The sequence below is a fragment of the Mustelus asterias genome, chromosome 25 (genome assembly GCF_964213995.1).
Source record: "Mustelus asterias chromosome 25, sMusAst1.hap1.1, whole genome shotgun sequence".
Classification (NCBI taxonomy): domain Eukaryota; kingdom Metazoa; phylum Chordata; class Chondrichthyes; order Carcharhiniformes; family Triakidae; genus Mustelus; species Mustelus asterias.
Genome location: NC_135825.1, coordinates 55,107,078 through 55,125,405, shown reverse-complemented (window position 1 = coordinate 55,125,405; position 18,328 = coordinate 55,107,078). Strand labels below are relative to the sequence as shown.

Genomic DNA, 18,328 nt, shown 5'->3' with positions numbered 1-18,328 from the left:
CAGTCAAAAAGGTGAACTGGGATCCTCCACGAACATTGCACAGATTATATACAAAACCCAATTACAGGGACGTGCAACAGAATTACAAAACGGGTTAAAAAATGAGTAACGCCAGAGCTCGGGAAAACCCAGCCGTTCCAGGGATAGGATCTTTAACACTCTGAAACTTATTACCCAGTACAGAATGATACACAGATATAAACTGGGACTTACACTTGCAATCCCGTTGGTTTTTTGTGAGTTCAAATCCAGGTCGACATTCACAGGCAATTCCTCCCTTTGGAGTTTCTCGACAGATGTGAGCACATCCGTGGTTTTTATTCATACAGTTCATTCCTTCTGCAAAGAAACATCAAGAAGAGAAAGGGTCCATAAATAACATTAAATCATTATAACACAATTTACAGGTTGTTTTGTTGAGAAAGAGCGAGTCCAATATCAATCAATGCACAAATTCCTTAGATTCCATTTTGGACACATTTTTTGGGTCTTTTTCTCACGAATCGCCCTCTACCCTGAAGGCACGGAGTTTTCGAATCATTGAATCCCTACAGTGCAGAAGAGGCGATTTGGCCCATCGAGTCTGCACCGACTCTCTGACAGAGCATCTTACCCAGGTCCTCCCCCGCACCCTATTCCTGTAACCGCACACATATACCATGATTAATCCACGTAACCTACACATCTTGGGACACTAAGGGGCAATTTAGAATGGCCTATCCACCTAACCTGCACATGGGCAGCAGGGTAGCACAGTGGCTAGCACTGCTGCTGCACGGTGCCAGGGACCCGGGTTTGATTCCTGGCTTGGGTCACTGTCTGTGTGGAGTCTGCGCGTTCTCCCCGTGTCTGCGTGGGTTTCCTCCGGTTTCCTCCCACATTCTGAAAGATGTGCTGGTTAGGGTGCATTGAGCCAAACAGGCGCCGGACTGTGGCGACTAGGGGAATTTCACAGTAACTTCATTGCAGTGTTAATGTAAGCCTTACTTGTGACTAATAAATAAACTTTTTATCTTTGGACTGTGGGAGGAAACCGGAGCACCCGGAAAAAACACACGCAGACATAGGGAGAATGTACAAACTCCACCCAGACAGACAGTCACCCGAGGCTGGGATTGAACCCGGGTCCTTGGAGCTGTGAGGCAGCAGTGCTAACCACTGTGCCACCCTGACGTCCCGTGACCTGGTTACATGAGTGTTGGGCATTCCTCAATGCCTCATCCAAATGGGCTTTCTTAATATGGGAGCTTTGAAAGAGTTACACCACTCTGTTGGATTTTCCTGCATGGATCTCCTGGTGTGTTTGCCTGTGATTGCCACAGTCCATCTCAACACTCTTCCCAGATCCACATGAGCATTTCCAGCAGAATTTGGTGAATAACTATCAAGGGCAGGAATTCAGAATGATTCCAATCACCCTTCCCCAGCCCCTACCCCTTTACCCACTGACCCAGGGGTAATTCTGTAGCCGTACCAGCTAACCCAGCAGGAACTCACTACTCTTAATGGCCCAGCTAATCTTGCAGAAGCTCATTAAGTAGAAGTTAGGCAAAAAAGATTTTATTGAGCTGTTGTTCAGTGTGTGAAGATGTGATTTTCTTTTCAGGATTCAGAAATAAATTGACCAGCCTGACAAAGTGGATTATTACATCGGCTGGAAATCTGAAATGAAAACAGAAAATGCTGGAAATAGTCAACAGGTCAGGCAGCATCTTCTGAGATACAGAGGCTGAAATTTTCCGGCCATTCCCGTTGGCAGAATCTTCCGGTCCCACCGATGGCCACCTCCACCCACCACAGATACCGAGGAGAGGGTGCGAACAAGGGGAAAACCTGTTGTCAACAGCAGAATCAAAGGATCCAATAGCAGGCCACATCCGCAAAACACACCACGGGGAAGGAGTCCCACCCAGTGAGAATGGGGGAAATTCTCCCGTCTCGCCTGCTGCGTGAATCGTAGCGGACAAGACAGGAAAATCTGGTGGATCATTCAAACGTCCATTGAGCTTGTGTGGGAACTTCCGGTCTTGGGGTGCCTGCGGCCTGAGAATCCCACCCAAAGTTTCAGGTCATTGACCCTTCATCAGGTGAAAGGCTCATTGGCCTGAATCATTCACTCTGTTTCTTTCCGTACTGCCTGCCGTGCTGCGCATTTCCACCATTTTCAGTTTGGATCACTCAACATCCCCATCCCCAGCACTGTGTCAAAGTGAACCTAGCGTAGGCCTTGTGGCACCACATGCTCTCTGGGAAACATGACCAAGAAGGGGGCACAGACTGGTAACTGGAGTCCCGTCCCACTGAAATAACAGCAACCCTGGGAATCATAGGATCACAGAATCCTTACAGTGCAGAAGTGCACCAAATTCTGCTGGAAATGCTCATCGGCACGGTAGCACAGTGGTTAGCACTGCTGCTTCACAGCTCCAAGGACCTGGGTTCGATTCCCAGCTTGGGTCACTGTCTGTGTGGAGTTTGCACATTCTCCTCGTGTCTGCGTGGGTTTCCTCTGGGTGCTCCGGTTTCCTCCCACAGTCCAAAGATGTGCGGGTTAGGTTGATTGGCCATGCTAAAATTGCCCCTTAGTGTCCTGGGATGCGTAGATTAGAGGGATTAGCAGGTAAAATATGTAGGGATATGGGGGTAAGGCCTGGGTGGGATTGTGGTCAGTGCAGACTCGATGGGCCGAATGGCCTCTTTCTGTACTGCAGGGTTTCTATGATTCTATGAAGAGGCCATTCAGCCCATCAAGTCCACATTGACTCTCCAAAAGGGCATCTTATCCTATTCCCGCAACCCCACACATTTACCCAGCTAATCCACGAACCTATGCATCTTGGGATACCAAGGGGCAATTTCGCATCGCTAATGAACCTAATCTGCACATCTTTGGACTGTGGGAGAAAACCGGAGCACCTGTTGGAAACCCATGCAGACACGGGGAGAACATGCAGACTCCACACAGACAGTGACCCGAGGGCGGAATTGAACCCGGGTCCCTGGCGCTGTGAGGCAGTCGTGCTAACAACTGTGCCACCATAGCAGGGATCAATGATTTAGAAAAATAATCTATAAGGAGCAGCACGGTGGCACAGTGGTTAGCACTGCTGCCTCACAGCGCCAGGGACCCAAGTTCGATTCCCGACTTAGGTCACTCTCTGTGTGGAGTTTGCACATCCTCCCCGTGTCTGTGTGGGTTTCCTCCAGGTGCTCCGCTTTCCTCCCACAGTCCAAAGATGTGCAGGTTAGGTGGATTGGCTAGGCTAAATTACCCCATAGTGTCAGAGGGACTAGCTAGGGTAAAGTGTGGGGTTACGGGGATAGGGTCTGGCTGGGATTGTGGTCAGTGCAAACTCGATGGGCCGAATGGCCTCCTTCTGCACTGTGGGATTCTATGAACAATAAATAAACATTTCAAGCACTAATTATTATCTTGTTGTAACAGCCACAAACTCAATTAGAATCATAGAATCCTACAGTGCAGACAGACGCCATTCGGCCCATCAAGTCTGCACCAACCACAATCCCACCCAGGCCCTATCCCCATATCCCTACATATTTACCCACTAACCCCTCTAACCTATGCATCCCAGGACACTAAGGGGGAATTTAGAATGGCCAATCAACCTAGCCCGCACATCTTTGGGCTTGTTTTAGTAGGAACCTAAAAAGATATAAAGCATTGCATTAAGGAAAAATTGAAATAATATTGGGCGTGAACATTAAATTCCAATTTTCTGTTATATTAGAATGCAAGGTCACTCAGAATCGATACTCAGACCTAGAATTCCTGGTTCCCTTTAATTAATCTTACCCTCCAATTTGTTTTCCTGTAGTTGCACCTACAACATTCTGGTAAGGAGCATTTAGTATTACTCTGTTTTATTTTTAATCTTGTTCAGAATCATGTTCGCCATGCTTCCTTTAGGTCAATAGCTACCATGATACCAGGGTGTTGCTGAAATCGTCAGAAGCCACTTTAAACAAAAATGAAAATTAAAAACCTTAGAACAGTCAATGCCAAAGTAAAGTTAACAAAGATACAATTTCCAGGCAGAGTTTTGAACACTTTTCCAACAAAACTGTTTTCCTGGTTAAACGGTACCTCTTGTTGGGCCTCTGCACCCTTAATTAAGAGGAATGATTCAATTTGACTAAATGACCCCTCTGTACCTCATAAATACATGAAACACGGAGGTTCATATATAGAGAGAGGAATGAAGTTACTCAGATACTGAGTTGAGATGGAACAATTATCAATATATAATTATTCTTCAAAACCTTCTGTTAAAATGCTTCCGTACAGGAAGGAAGAATTACAAAAAAGGACAATGAATAAGTTACTTTGAATTTGACTTGACAATCATGATAAAGATCAGTTCTAATCTGTGGTTTGATGACTCCAGCAGAGACCCCGAGAGCAAGAGAGTTTGCTATTGTAACACAATGGCTAGAGGAGGGAGAGAATATTTTTCTTACAAAAGGAATATCAAGCGAATAAAGTAATGGTTACAGTTCCCCTAAAAAAGGAATACAAGGTTAGAATCCTTCAGTTACCTACTGGCTGTTACTAGAACTTAATTCAGTCTGCCTCAATGAGACTTGGTTACATAAGAAACAGCCCAAGTACAAGAATGAGATAGAGAATCTGGTGAACTGGTGCGGCAACAATAATCTCTCTCTCAATGTCAACAAAACGAAGGAGATTGTCATCAACTTCAGGAAGCGTAAAGGAGAACATGCCCCTGTCTACAACAACAGGGATGAAGTAGAAAGGGTCGAGAATGTCAAGTTTTTAGGTGTCCAGATCACCAACAACCTGTCCTGGTCCCCCCATGCTGACACAAGGGTTAAGAAAGCCCACCAACGCCTCTACTTTCTCAGAAGACTAAGGAAATTTGGCACAACTCTCACCAACATTTACAGATGCACCATAGAAATCATTCTTTCTGGTTGTATCACAGCTTGGTCTGGGCTCCTGCTCTGCCCAAGACCGCAAGGAACTACAAAAGGTCGTGAATGTAGCCCAATCCATCACGCAAACCAACCTCCCATCCATTGACTCTGAGTACACTTCCCGCTGCCTTGGCAAAGCAGCCGGCATAATTAAGGACCCCACGCACCCTGGACATTCTCTCTTCCACCTTCTTCCGTCGGGAAAAAGATACAAAAGTCTGAGGTCACGTACCAACCGACTCAAGAACAGTTTCTTCCCAGCTGCTGTCAGACTTTTGAATGGATTTACCTTGCATTCAGTTGATCTTTCTCTACACCCTGGCTATGACTGTAACACTACATTCTGCACTCTCTCTTTTCCTTCTCTATGAATGGTATGCTTTGTCTGTATAGCGCGCAAGAAACAATACTTTTCACTGTATGTTAATACATGTGACAATAATAAATCAAATCAAATCAAATCAAGCTTTCTCTAAATCACAGAAAGGCCCACGACCTGCAGGATATTAATAATTGCCCAACAATGATGGGACAGGAATGAACCATGTTTGTCGGTACAGTTAGTGGCAGTACAAGGAGGAGCTTGGTGGGTTATCACCCAAAGACAATGGGCGGCACTGTGGCAGGAACCCGGGTTCAATTCTGGGTGACTAACCGTGTGGAATTTGCACATTCTCCCAGTGTCTGCGAGGGTTTCCTCCGGCTGCTCCAGTTTCCTCCCACAGTCCAAAGATGTGTGGGTTAGGTTGACTGGCCGTGTTAAATCGTCCCTTAGAGTCAGGGGGACTAGCAGGTTTAATGCGTGGGGTTGCGGGGATAGGGCCTGGGTGGGATTGTTGTCGGTGCAGACTCGATGGGCCGAATGGCCTAGATTCTAGGACACAATTGGCAGTAACTCTGTTGGTTAGTACCCACTTCTGACAGTGGTCAGTTTTAGGTGTCCTCACTGATTATGACTTGAGCATTATTGAGGGATTGGAAGCCACTATCAAGACTACCTATTTCCACCAGCACAATATTACCCACCTCCACTTGTACCTTACCCCTACTGATTCTCACTTTGCCACATTCAGATATAATTACTCAAGTGCTCTCCTTTGTTAACCTCTTGGGTTTCAAACCGTATAAAGTCAATTTATCCAAAACTCCTCCATCCAATCCCTGCGCCGTTCCGCCACTGTCCTTCCGATTGCTGATCTTCACTGGATTTCTATCTGCTTTCAGCTCAAGTTTCTCAGCTGCTGATCTGTCCAATAGCCTCATCCCTCCCCACCACATTTACTTCACTCGGTTCTATATTCTTTAGCTGTGCAGCTTCTGGTTTTTTCACATCCTCTTTGGTTGGTTCCACTTCCAGCGGCAGAGCAGTCAGTAATAGGTCTCTGGCCTCTGGAACAGTCCTTGTGTCTTGCCGGATCTCTCTGTTTCTTCCCTCCATCCAAAAGCCTCCTCAGAAACATGCGTTCAGTCACCTCCTTTAATCCCTCTTCCTCCAGTTCTCAACCTTCAATTATTTTCCACATGCTTTGGAATTTTTTACCACATTAAAAATGCAACGTAAATACAAGCCTTTGTTGTTCGACTCCATAGGTAGAAAGCTATCAGTTGGGATCCCTCCAGTGTTAGCTCGTCTCCTTATTTATTTTTTCCAGGATCTGATAAAAACCTTAGTCTCAAAGAATTCTTTAGATAAACTTCAGTTCAGTGTACAAGCAGCTGGTACAGATCTGCTTCTACAAACCCAAAATGCAATTTTTCAACCTCGAGGCATTTCTCTGGGTAATTATTGCTAACTCGCCGGTTATCTAAATATCCCGGCTTCAAAGGGGATTCCATTAAAGAAGCTGTATTCATTGCACGGTGCGTTTCAAAGCTCATTCCGTTTTACTTCCGAAGCCTAAAAAGCAGACCTCACTTTTGAAAGCAATCAGATTGTATTAGATGCTGTAGATTAATCAAAATGCAAAGCCTGGATATTATAGGAATCCTACAGAACACAAGGGAACCACTGCTCTCTTTGCGGAGGAATCTCTTCAATTAGTTCCGCTGCCCTGCTCTTTCCGGGGCCAAACTGAAAACAGAAAATGCAATCAATGTACAGCAAGTCAATCAGCATTTAATATGGAGGGAGGTAGGGCACTCCTCCTGTGAGAAGAAGATAGCTCAAGAGAGACAAACTAGTGTTCCTTTTGGCCGTTTGGCCATTCACACCTTCTATTCTCTCTATGGACTGCCATTAGCAGCCTTTCCCCTTGTTTCTGTGGCTATGACTCATCTTTCATTCCCTCACTCTACAGTATAAATATCTCCCAATTTCTAGCTTTGATAAAGGCTCATCTGGACTTGAAATGTCAGCTCTTTTCTCTCCTTGCTGATGCTGCCAGACCTGCTGAGATTTTCCAGCATTTTCTCTTTTGGTTCGTGATCCTTTTCTTTCGGGTGATGTTTGGGATTTGGGAAGCTATGCTACCACTCTGATCCAATACAAACACTACGCAGGATTAAACAGACCCCAACAATACTGGAAAGACACAGCAAGTCAGTCAGCAGCTGCAGAGCAGGAGAAGAAAACACAAGTTAACGTTTTGGACACTTCTTCAGAACTGTAACGACCTCTGTTCATCCAGCAGTAAAGATCTTCAGTTGCCAGCAAAAAAAGAATTAACTTCAGAAAGTAAATCAAAGAAAAAGTTTAATAAAGAAACTTAATTGCACCAACGCACAGGCCACACCCTAGGCCACACAAGCTCGCCACAATCCCCATCTGCTATCTATTTATACTGGGTCAGCTGTCAGCTGACCACCTGGGGAGATGATGGCCCAGTGGTATTATCGCTCGGCCATTAATCCAGAAATTTAGGTAATGTTCTGGGCACTCGGGTTCGAATCCCGCCACAGTAGATGGTGGAATTTGAATTCAATAAAAAAAGTCTGGAATTAAGAATCTACTGATGACCATGAAACCATTGTCGATTGTTGGAAAAACCCATCTGGTTCACTAATGTCCTTTAGGGAAGGAAATCTGCCGTCCTTACCCGGTCTGGCCTACATGTGACTCCAGAGCCACAGCAATGTGGTTGACTCTCAACTGCCCTCCAAGGGCAACTAGGGATGGGCAATAAATGCTGGCCAGCCAGCGATGCCCATGTCCCACGAATGAATAAAGAATCACATCATTTTGCCATTGGTTACATTGTCTACCAGGTCAGCTGACCCTCACTGCATGTTACCATTGGTTACATGATAACAGATTACAATGATAACATTGGTTACGTTAAAACAACCTCAATGAGGTTGGCCTGTTGGAGTATGAGCTCCCTGATTGAGGTCATAATTGCCTGTCCAATCAAGGAGTCTGTCTCACCTGTATATATATATATATATATATATATATGTATATACGTACATTGAGGAGTGTCAGGAATGACACTCCTTCGGAGTGTTTTAAAAAAAGGGACACCAGCCTCTGAGGAGTTATTTTAAGAACTGAGATTGAAAGATGAGAAAGACTTGAATGGAGAAAGCAGACGGGGACAGTGGGGAAATAACAAGCAAATACAGCTGTCGGTGGTGGGGAAATCCTGCTTCCAATCCATTAAACTTTTCAAGGAACACAATGAAGTTTTAAAAACCACCAGTGGATTATCCTCAAACAAAGGAGGTGACTGACTCAGTCAGCCTTTCTTGCTCGTGTCCATGGAGTGGACTGTGTCGCGGTTTGAAACCCATTGTTGTGCAGTGAAAACAAACATCTGTGACCGTCTAGTCTTTGTTCTAAAGTGTCTGCAGTTAGTGTAAGGATGGGGGCTTCACATCTCTCATCTTCCTCTCCAAACCATCTCCACTTCAAGAAAAATAGGCTCTTCCACACACTTCCGTCCTTTCTTTGAAAGAAATCTTTGAGTAGTTTTACAAAGAGTGCACAAAGTATAGAATAAAATTAGCCAAACATTTCAGTTTCTTTCTCAACCGATCGCTGATTCAACCCCATACATGCATTTGCATTGCAAACCTTCTGATTTCCAAAGATAATTAAGCAGAACTTCAACATATTAATCCGCCCTCGAGTCTCCAGTATTCTGTGCTGGTTCATTTCCCTCCAGACATACATTCCAATAACACAGAAATCCCATCTGCATTTCATCATCTTGGTCTACACCTATCCCGATAACCATTAATCCCATCCCTCTGCAACAGACTAAAGCCACAATCATTCATGGAGGGCATTTTACAATGCTTCATTTTTAAAAACAATTTTAGCTGGAGCTTCTTGCAAGCGCTATCAAAGTGAGGCACAATCGTGTAGGGAGACCAGTGTTGGCAAACAGCACACAAGCTGTTTGACAATATGCATCGGTCCCAAGCTCCGAAGAGCAGCTGCAATTATAAGTAACAATTCTTCTCTTTGACAGGGGAGAAATTCATTGCATCATTTTTGGGCTGGATTTGAACTCGGGGTCACAGAGGTGAAAGGCTGGTGCCTTACCCACTGCGCGCACCCAGTCCCCTCCATAAAAGCTCAGTTTACAAAGCGCTCTGCCTAGCCGCTGGATTTTCTTTTACGCTTACTTCCACAGCCTCATGTTACGAGAAAGGGAAAATTTAGTGCCCATATGAGCAGCTTTCTTCAATACCTCTTGCACCTGAAGAACCAAAATAAAGCTCATATTGTGCAAACAGACAATAGAAGATTTCTGAGAAAGAGTGGGATTTTCCAGCTATGTTCACTCCAAGGCCGGACATTCCCTCCCGAGGTCTATGGGCCTTTGCATGGTCCTGTCCCGCCTGCTATGATTCCCATGGCGGGCAGGATGGTAAAATTCCACCCTTGGAGTCTGTATCGTCACAGGATGGATTATGTGGCTTGTCAATATCAGTACCTTGACAAACATGTCTAATGGCTGGCCTACATATGCCTATACCGGCATCCCTGCGTATGTCCTGTCCACAGTAAGAGTTTTAACAACACCAGGTTAAAGTCCAACAGGTTTATTTGGTAGCAAATGCCATTAGCTTTCGGAGCGCTGCTCCTTCGTCAGATGGAGTGGAAATCTGCTCTCAAACAGGGCACAGAGACACAAAATCAAGTTACAGAATACAGATTAGAATGCGAATCCCTACAGCCAACCAGGTCTTAAAGATACAGACAATGTGAGTGGAGGGAGCATTAAGCACAGGTTAAAGAGATGTGTATTGTCTCCAGACAGGACAGCCCGCAAGTCCAGGAGGCAAGCTGTGGGGGTTACTGATAATGTGACATAAATCCAACATCCCGGTTTAGGCCGTCCTCATGTGTGCGGAACTTGGCTATCAGTTTCTGCTCAGCGACTCTGCGCTGTCGTGTGTTGTGAAGGTCGCCTTGGAGAACGCTTACCCGAAGATCAGAGGCTGAATGCCCGTGACCTCTTAACCTGTGCTTAATGCTCCCTCCTTCCACATTGTCTGTATCTTTAAGACCTGGTTGGTTGTAGGGATTCGCATTCTAATCAGTATTCTGTAACTTGATTTTGTGTCTCTGTGCCCTGTTTGAGAGCAGATTTCCACTCCATCTGATGAAGGAGCAGCGCTCCGAAAGCTTATGGTATTTGCTACCAAATAAACCTGTTGGACTTTAACCTGGTGTTGTTAAAACTCTTACTGTGTTCACCCCAGTCCAACGCCGGCATCTCCACATTATGTCCTGTCCAACCAGCAAGATGATCTTATCAGAGGCAGGAGGACAATAAAACTGACAGGTTTTACCCTGGGAATAGTCAACATTGATGCCAGACTCGTCTAACCCTCCAAGTTCAACGAATATTCCTGCTGATAGACACTTACTGCCTCGACTCAAGAGGTAAATCCATATTCCATGTTGAGCACCTTTTGAAGACAGCCTTGAGAGAAATAGAATATACCCAGTGTGGGAGATTTTAATATCTACTTTAAAATGTGGCTTGGCTGTACCGCTGCTAACCAAGTCTAATGCAATGTTTTCCTTTCTTATTAATCTTTTAGTCATTTTTTTGCTGTTTTTTTATATTTCTGTCCAATTTTCTGCCACCTATCCTTGGTGGGCGGCACGGTAGCACAGTGGTTAGCACTGCTGCTTCACAGCTCCAGGGTGCCGGGTTCGATTCCCGGCTCAGGTCATTGTCTGTGTGGAGTTTGCACATTCTCCTCGTGTCTGCGTGGGTTTCCTCCAGGTGCTCTGGTTTCCTCCCACAGTCCAAAGATGTGCGGGTTAGGTTGATTGGCCAGGTTAAAAATTGCCCCTTAGAGTCCTGGGATGCATAGGTTAGAGGGATTAGCGGGTAAAATATGTGGGGGTAGGGCCTGGGTGGGATTGTGGTCGGTGCAGACTCGATGGGCCGAATGGCCTCCTTCTGCACTGTAGGGTTTCTATGATTCTTTCTATGATTCTATGACAATTGTATGCATTTTCTTTAAGTTTCACGCTATCTTTAACTTTTTTATTAACCATGGATGGTGGGTCCTTCCCTCGGTATTTTTCTTTCTCATTGGAATGTGTCTATTCTGTGTAATCTGCCACTGCTTCCTTATTGACCTGTCCCGAAACTTAATTTGCTAGTTCACTTTAGTTAGCTCTGCTTTCAAGCCCTCATAACCGTCCTTATTTAAGTGTAAAATACCAGTCTTGGATCCACTCTTCTCTCCCTCAAACTGAATGTAAAATCCAATCATATTATGATCACTGCTACCGAGGGGCACTTTCACTACGAGCTCATCAATTAATCCCACCTCCTTGCACAACACCAGGTTGAGTGTAGTCTGCTTTCTCGTTGGCTCCAATACATGCTGTTCTACGAAACTATCTAGAAAACATTCCATGAACTCCTCATCTCGGCTCTTTGCCACTGGATTTTTTCCAGCCCAAATGTTGATTAAAATTCCCCTTTCTGACAAGCTCCCATTATTTCTTTCTTTATACTCGATTCTACCATTTGGGGACTGTTAGGGGAGGCCTGTACGCCACTCCCGTAAGTGACTCTTGCCTTTATCATTTTCCATCTCTTCTCAAACTGTTTCTACATCAGTTTATCAGCTTTGCTTCGAATGCCATGTGCAATAAGCTTTACCCCAACTGAACTCATGCTATGCAGCTATGACACAGATAACTAGTGGACAATATGCAAAATTGTATAGGTACAGCATGTGGCTCATTCATAAATCCAGACGGGATGGGTGTAGGTGGCAACCAACCCCCTCCGAGGAGATAGGCTGGTCAGGGAGGCAATGGCCTAGTGGTATTATCGCTAGACTATTCATCCAGAAGCACAGCTAATGTTCTGGGGACCCGGGTTCGAATCCCGCCACGGCAAATGGCGGAATTTGAAGTCAATAAAAAAAATCTGGAATTAAGAATCTACTGATGACCATGAAGCCATTGTTGGAAAAACCCATCTGTTTCACTAATGTCCTTTAGGGAAGGAAATCTGCCATCCTTACCTGGTCTGACCTACATGTGACTCCAGATCCACAGCAATGTGGTTGACTGGTAGGGCGGCACGGTAGCACAGTGGTTAGCACTGCTGCTTCACAGCTCCAGGGACCTGGGTTCGATTCCCGGCTTGGGTCACTGTCTGTGTGGAGTTTGCACATTCCCCCCGTGTCTGCGTGGGTTTCCTCCGGGTGCTCCAGTTTCCTCCCACAGTCCAAAGATGTGCGGGTTAGGTTGATTGGCCATGCTAAAAATTGCCCCTTAGAGTCCTGAGATGCGTAGGTTAGAGGGATTAGCGGGTAAATATGTAGGGATATGGGGGTAGGGCCTGGGTGGGATTGTGGTCAGTGCAGACTCGATGGGCCGAATGGCCTCCTTCTGCACTGTAGGGTTTCTATGATCTATGACTCTCAACTGCTTTCAGGCAACTAAGGATGGGCAATAAATGCTGGCCTAGCCAGCGACGCCCATGTCCCATGAATGAATTAAAAATACATATGAACCTGCCTGCAATGTATTTTGCACTGTTATGTGCCCACGTACAGGAGTCAAAGGGTGAAACTTTCAGCCCCTGACATTGAGTGAAAGGGAATAGCAGGAGCCTTTATTTTTACCACAGGGACATCAGTCCATTGTGCCTTAAAGTGAAGACCAGACAGTGGTGACAAAGTAATTTCTAAATGCTGATTTTCTCCCTATCACAACTACAAATTGTACCGAATACTTGCACGTGAATAAACCAGTTGGTTTTTTCCAAAAGGTAAATAGATTCTCCCTTTAAAACATTTGTCAATGTTATTTTTAACCTTGAGAGCTAATTTATTACAGCGTTTCTAACTCACTGTTCCACAAGATCATGTTCCATAATACACACATGAAAACTATTTACACAGGCTGACCTACAAGAGTTCAAATGTATAATCCAACATTATATCAATCGTCCGCAGTTTTTCTTGTACAGATATTAACAACAGCAGTGCATAATTTCATTGGGGAAGAATGAAGGAATCCAGCAGTTTCTCTGATTTAAGTAAAAGAAGGAAAATATAAATATTAGAAATCTGAAACGTAAACAGAAAATGCTGGAAACAGACAGGGGGGTCAGTCAGCATCTGTGGAGAGAATAATTGGGTTAATGCTTTGTTCAGAGTCCTTTCTCAAAGCTTCTCAGCTGTAATTTGGTTAGCACTGCTGCCTCACAGCGCCAGGGACCCAGGTTCGATTCCCAGCTTGGGTTACTGTCTGTGCGGAGTCTGTACATTCTCCCCGTGTCTGCATGGGTTTCCTCCGGGTGCTCCGGTTTCCTCCCACACTCCAAAGATGTGCTGCTTAGGTGCATTGGCCATGCTAAATTCTCCCTCAGTCTACCTGAACAGGTGCCGGAGTGTGGCGACTAGGGGATTTTCACAGTAATTTCATTGCAGTGTTAATTAATATAAGCCTACCTGTGACACTAATAAATACTTTAAAAACGTAGTAATTTGCAAGTCCGGCACAGTGATTTAACTCCCTGAGGTCTACGGGCATGATTGATCCTGCAGGAACTGCGTTATTTGAACCATTAGGGTATTGGACAAGACCTGCACATGTTACACACTATTTAACCCTACAAAGGCCACACCCGGAATTACCCCTGCGGGCACTGCAATTTTGGATTTGGCCGCATTCTGTGACATGATATAGTCTTGGCGTAAAGCCCAGTGCAGTGTTCCATGCTATCTAGAGCTCCTTACAAACATAAACACTCTCACAGCTGACCGTGCTCGAGGGGAGAAAATGAAGAATATCTTCGAAAGTTTACATTAAAATTCCTGGCATGCCCAGATGTTTACATCATATTCAGAACTGAGATGAAAGAAGGCTCAGGGGAAACATGACACAAAAATCTGTCAATGGCTAGCAGGCAAAGCCTTGGTTTAGAAGCACATTTACTGTCCAAGGAGAACAGAAATAACGAACACTCAGGAAGAATAGAAGATCAAGAGGTGACTGGTGTCTTGGTCTTCAATCAGGTCATAGTCCCCTATTCCAGCATAAACTACGCTGGAATGTTCCTTATAATCAATAGCTGATAGCAATCACTTTAGGAATGCAAGCTTTTATCATGCACTGTCTCAGTCAATTAGATTGTTTCTTTATTTCATCTCTCTATCACTGTTTAACTATCAGGGCAGGGAATAGAATGTGTATTGATATCAAATTCAAACTTTGGCCAGAGTTTTTCCGAGTTCTATCCAGACCTGCTGCCAGAGATCGAAAGTGGATGCCCAAGATGGGCGGGCGCCGCTGGCAATGGGTGGCACAGTGGTTAGCACTGCTGCCTCACAGCTCCAGGAACCTGGGTTCGATTCCCGGCTTGGGTCACTGTCTCTGCAGAGTCTGCACGTTCTCCCCGTGTCTGCGTGGGTTTCCTCCGGGTGCTCCGGTTTCCTCCCACAGTCCAAAGGTGTGTGGGTTAGGTGCATTGGCCGTGCTAAATTGCCCCTTAGTGTCCCTGGATTTGTATGTTAGAAGGATGAGCAGGGTAAAAATGTGAGGTTACGGGGATAGCGTGGGATTGTTGTCGGTGCAGACTCGATGGGCCGAAAGGCCTCCTTCTGCACTGTAAGGTTTCTATGATTCTAAGATTGCACAGATGGCAGTATCCTGTATCAATTGTGAGGTACAGCACATTCGCAGGGGTGCCATCTAACTAGGAAGCTGCATGTTATTTACTTCGCTCTGAAGCCTTTGCAATGGATGCAGCAACAAATATTATTTGATTATTTATTATTTGATTTGTTATTGTCACGTGTTAACATACAGTGAAAAGTATTGCTTCTTGCGTGCTTTGCAGACAAAGCATACCGTTCATAGAGAAGGAAAGGAGAGAGTGCAGAATGTAGTGTTACCGTCATAGCTAGGGTGTAGAGAAAGATCAATATTACAGGAATACTTCAGAAAATGAATCTTTCCCATGGAAAGCTCTGTGTCTTTTGGTGGTAGGGGTGTGACCAAAGAGAATTCAATGTCTATCTAGAACTTTACCAATTGGAAAAATGCCCTATGAAGTGGTCATGGTTATGATCTCCCAGGTTTGGTTTCTCTCCTATTTTTATGCCTCTTCCTGTCAGGATGCTGGCTTCTACGAGGAAACAGTTCAACTGGCGCCAGGAACTCTCTTGTACTTCATTCGAGACAGTGAGCAATGGCACTGAAGAACCCACCATCCCTGTCCATGCGCTTTCCAGCAAGATTCCCTCCTTAACTCCCCTCATTTCCCTCTCTTCCTTTAAGACTTTCTTTAAACTTCACCTATTTGACCAAGTTCATGTACACCCCCTCCCAATAGCTCCTTCCGTCCCATGGAATCCTCTTATGTTTAAGATATGGAATAATATTGGTATTTAAGGATACCATCGAATCATAGAATCATAGAACTATAGAATCCCTACAGTACAGAATGAGTCCATCCGGCCCATCGATCTGTACCAACTTTCCGAAAGTGCATCCCACTTACATCCTCCCTTCCACCCTATCTTGGGCAGCACGGTGGCACAGTGGTTAGCACTGCTGCCTCACAGCCCCAAGGAACTAGGTTCAATTCCGGCCTCTGTGTGGAGTTTGCACGTTCTCCCCGTGTCTGCGTGGATTTCCTCCGAGTGCTCCGGTTTTCTCCCACAGTCTAAAGATGTACGGGTTAGGTTGATTGGCCATGCTAAATTGCCCCTTAATGACAGAGGATTACAGGGATGGGGCCTGAGTGGCATTGTTGTCGATGCAAGCTCAATGGGCTGAATGGCCTCCTTCTGTACTGTAGGAATTCTATGATTCTGTAACCCCACACATTTACCATGGTTAATCCACCAAAGATGTGCGGGTTAGGTTGATTGGCCAGGTTAAAAATTGCCCCTTAGAGTCCTGGGATGCGTAGATTAGAGGGATTAGTGGGTAAATATGTGGGGGTAGGGCCTGGGTGGGATTGTGGTCGGTGCAGGCTCGATGGGCCGAATGGCCTCCTTCTGCACTGTAGGGTTTCTATGATTTCTATCTATGATAAACTACACACCTCTGGATGTTAAGCAGCAGTCCAGCATGGCCAGTTCACCTAACCTGCGTATGTTTGGACTGTGAATCAGGAGTAGAAACCCCTCCCTACACCAGGGGAGATTGAGTCAATTGTTCCTTTCCCAATGCTATCTCAGCTAATCTTGCACAATTTAACAATCTTGGATCTTCCTGACCTGTTTGGCTGAGTATAATGCATCCACAGGTATGCAGAAACTCATAACCCTGGCACAGTGAGGCAGCTGCACTAACCACTGTGCCACCCAGCATGGTGACACAACATTAAAACAAAATTAACATCCACTCCAACCTCAACCTCCTGGTTTTCGTAGCTAAATTTACCCCCAACTGGTTCTTATCTTTTAATAAAAAGTTAAAACATAAATGTTTAGGCAATAATCTGTACATGGTGGGGTGGAATTACATCTCAATAATCTTGTATTTTGTTTTACAACAAGCCTGCTTTCTCTCCCAAGCCAGGCTCAGAGTGAGTGTAAAGCTTTAAGTGTTTTCTGGTGTTCTCCACATTCTAGAGTTAGGCCAAATTCATACAGTTCCTGTTAGCATCTCCCAATTCCGAAAGTATCCTGTCCAGGAGCACATGGGATATTTGTAAGACAGACCAATCTAGGAGAAGTGGTGCAGTTAGGGCCCAGCAGTCCAGTACACTGCACTGTCCCCACTCTTCCATTGTAGAGACGCCCAGATTCATATGAAAACAACACCAAATCATCTCAGTTAACACCAGCTTTCTATAATTCCACTTTAACATTTCTGTTTTTTGATTTGATTTATTATTGTCACATGTATTGTTAGACAGTGAAAAGTATCATTTCTTGCGTGCTATACAGTCAAACATACCATTCATAGAGTACATACGTACTAACGTACCACATACCAACCGACTCAAGAAGTTTCTTCCCTGCTGCTGTCAGACTTTTGAATGGACTTACCTTACATTAAGTTGATCTTTCTCTACACCCTAGCTATGACTGTAACACTACATTCTGCACTCTCTTGTTTCCTTCTCTATGAACGGTATGCTTTGTCTGTATAGCGCATAAGAAACAATACTTTTCACTGTATGTTAATACACGTGACAATAATAAATCAAATCAAATCAAATACATAGGGGAGAAAGAAAGGAGAGGGTGCAGAATATAGTTGCAGTTATAGATAGGGTGTAGAGAAAGATCAACTTAATATATGAAAGGACCATTCAAAAGTCTGACAGCAGCAGGGAAGAAGCTGTTCTTGAGTCGGTTGGTACGTGTCCTCAGACTTTTGTATCTTTTTCCTGAAGGGATAAGATGGAAGAGTCTGGGGTGCGTGGGGTCCTGGATTATGCTGCGTTTTCCTGCAGTGATGGGGTGATGAAATCTTTACACATTGATTTAGATAAAAGACGCTTTCAGAATGTTTTTTGGTTTGTGTTTTTTATTTATAGTTAAAGAGTTGCTTTTGGTAGATTCTCGCTTCCAATATATTTTGTGCCGGGGGGAAGGTGGATGTTTGTATGTTGTTCTTAACTTTTCACAGAGTTCTGTGCTATTGGATTAAGTGATTCATCTCACAAATTATTTCAGCTTGTTTGGTTTTAATGTCTTTTTTGGAAACAGATGGTGGAAAAAAAAATACCTGGTGCCTCAGTTATTATAGTATAGAGCTCATTGATTCAAGATGGATGCACTTAGGAAGGAAAAGAAACAGGCATTTTGTTCCCCTGCTGCTGATTAAGTTTGTTAACCTGCTATACTCTATATTACATGGATACAGGAGATTGAATTTTACAATGTCATTCTGGAACATAATGACTGACCCATCAAAAGAATCCTACATCTTTCAATCTCTCAGACCTCTCAACCATTCCCCTTCAATTCACAC

General features: G+C 44.6%; 1 protein-coding gene across 3 annotated transcripts in view; it reads right to left on the bottom strand.

Moving 5' to 3' along the window:
- Nucleotides 1-18,328, bottom strand: part of LOC144479192 (signal peptide, CUB and EGF-like domain-containing protein 3) — a 399,824-nt gene that overhangs the window by 141,474 nt on the left and 240,022 nt on the right. For all 3 annotated transcript variants that reach the window (XM_078197827.1, XM_078197828.1, XM_078197829.1), the window contains one exon: nucleotides 214-339. In XM_078197827.1, the coding sequence (XP_078053953.1) occupies nucleotides 214-339 (126 nt within the window). The remainder of the gene's footprint in view (nucleotides 1-213; nucleotides 340-18,328) is intronic.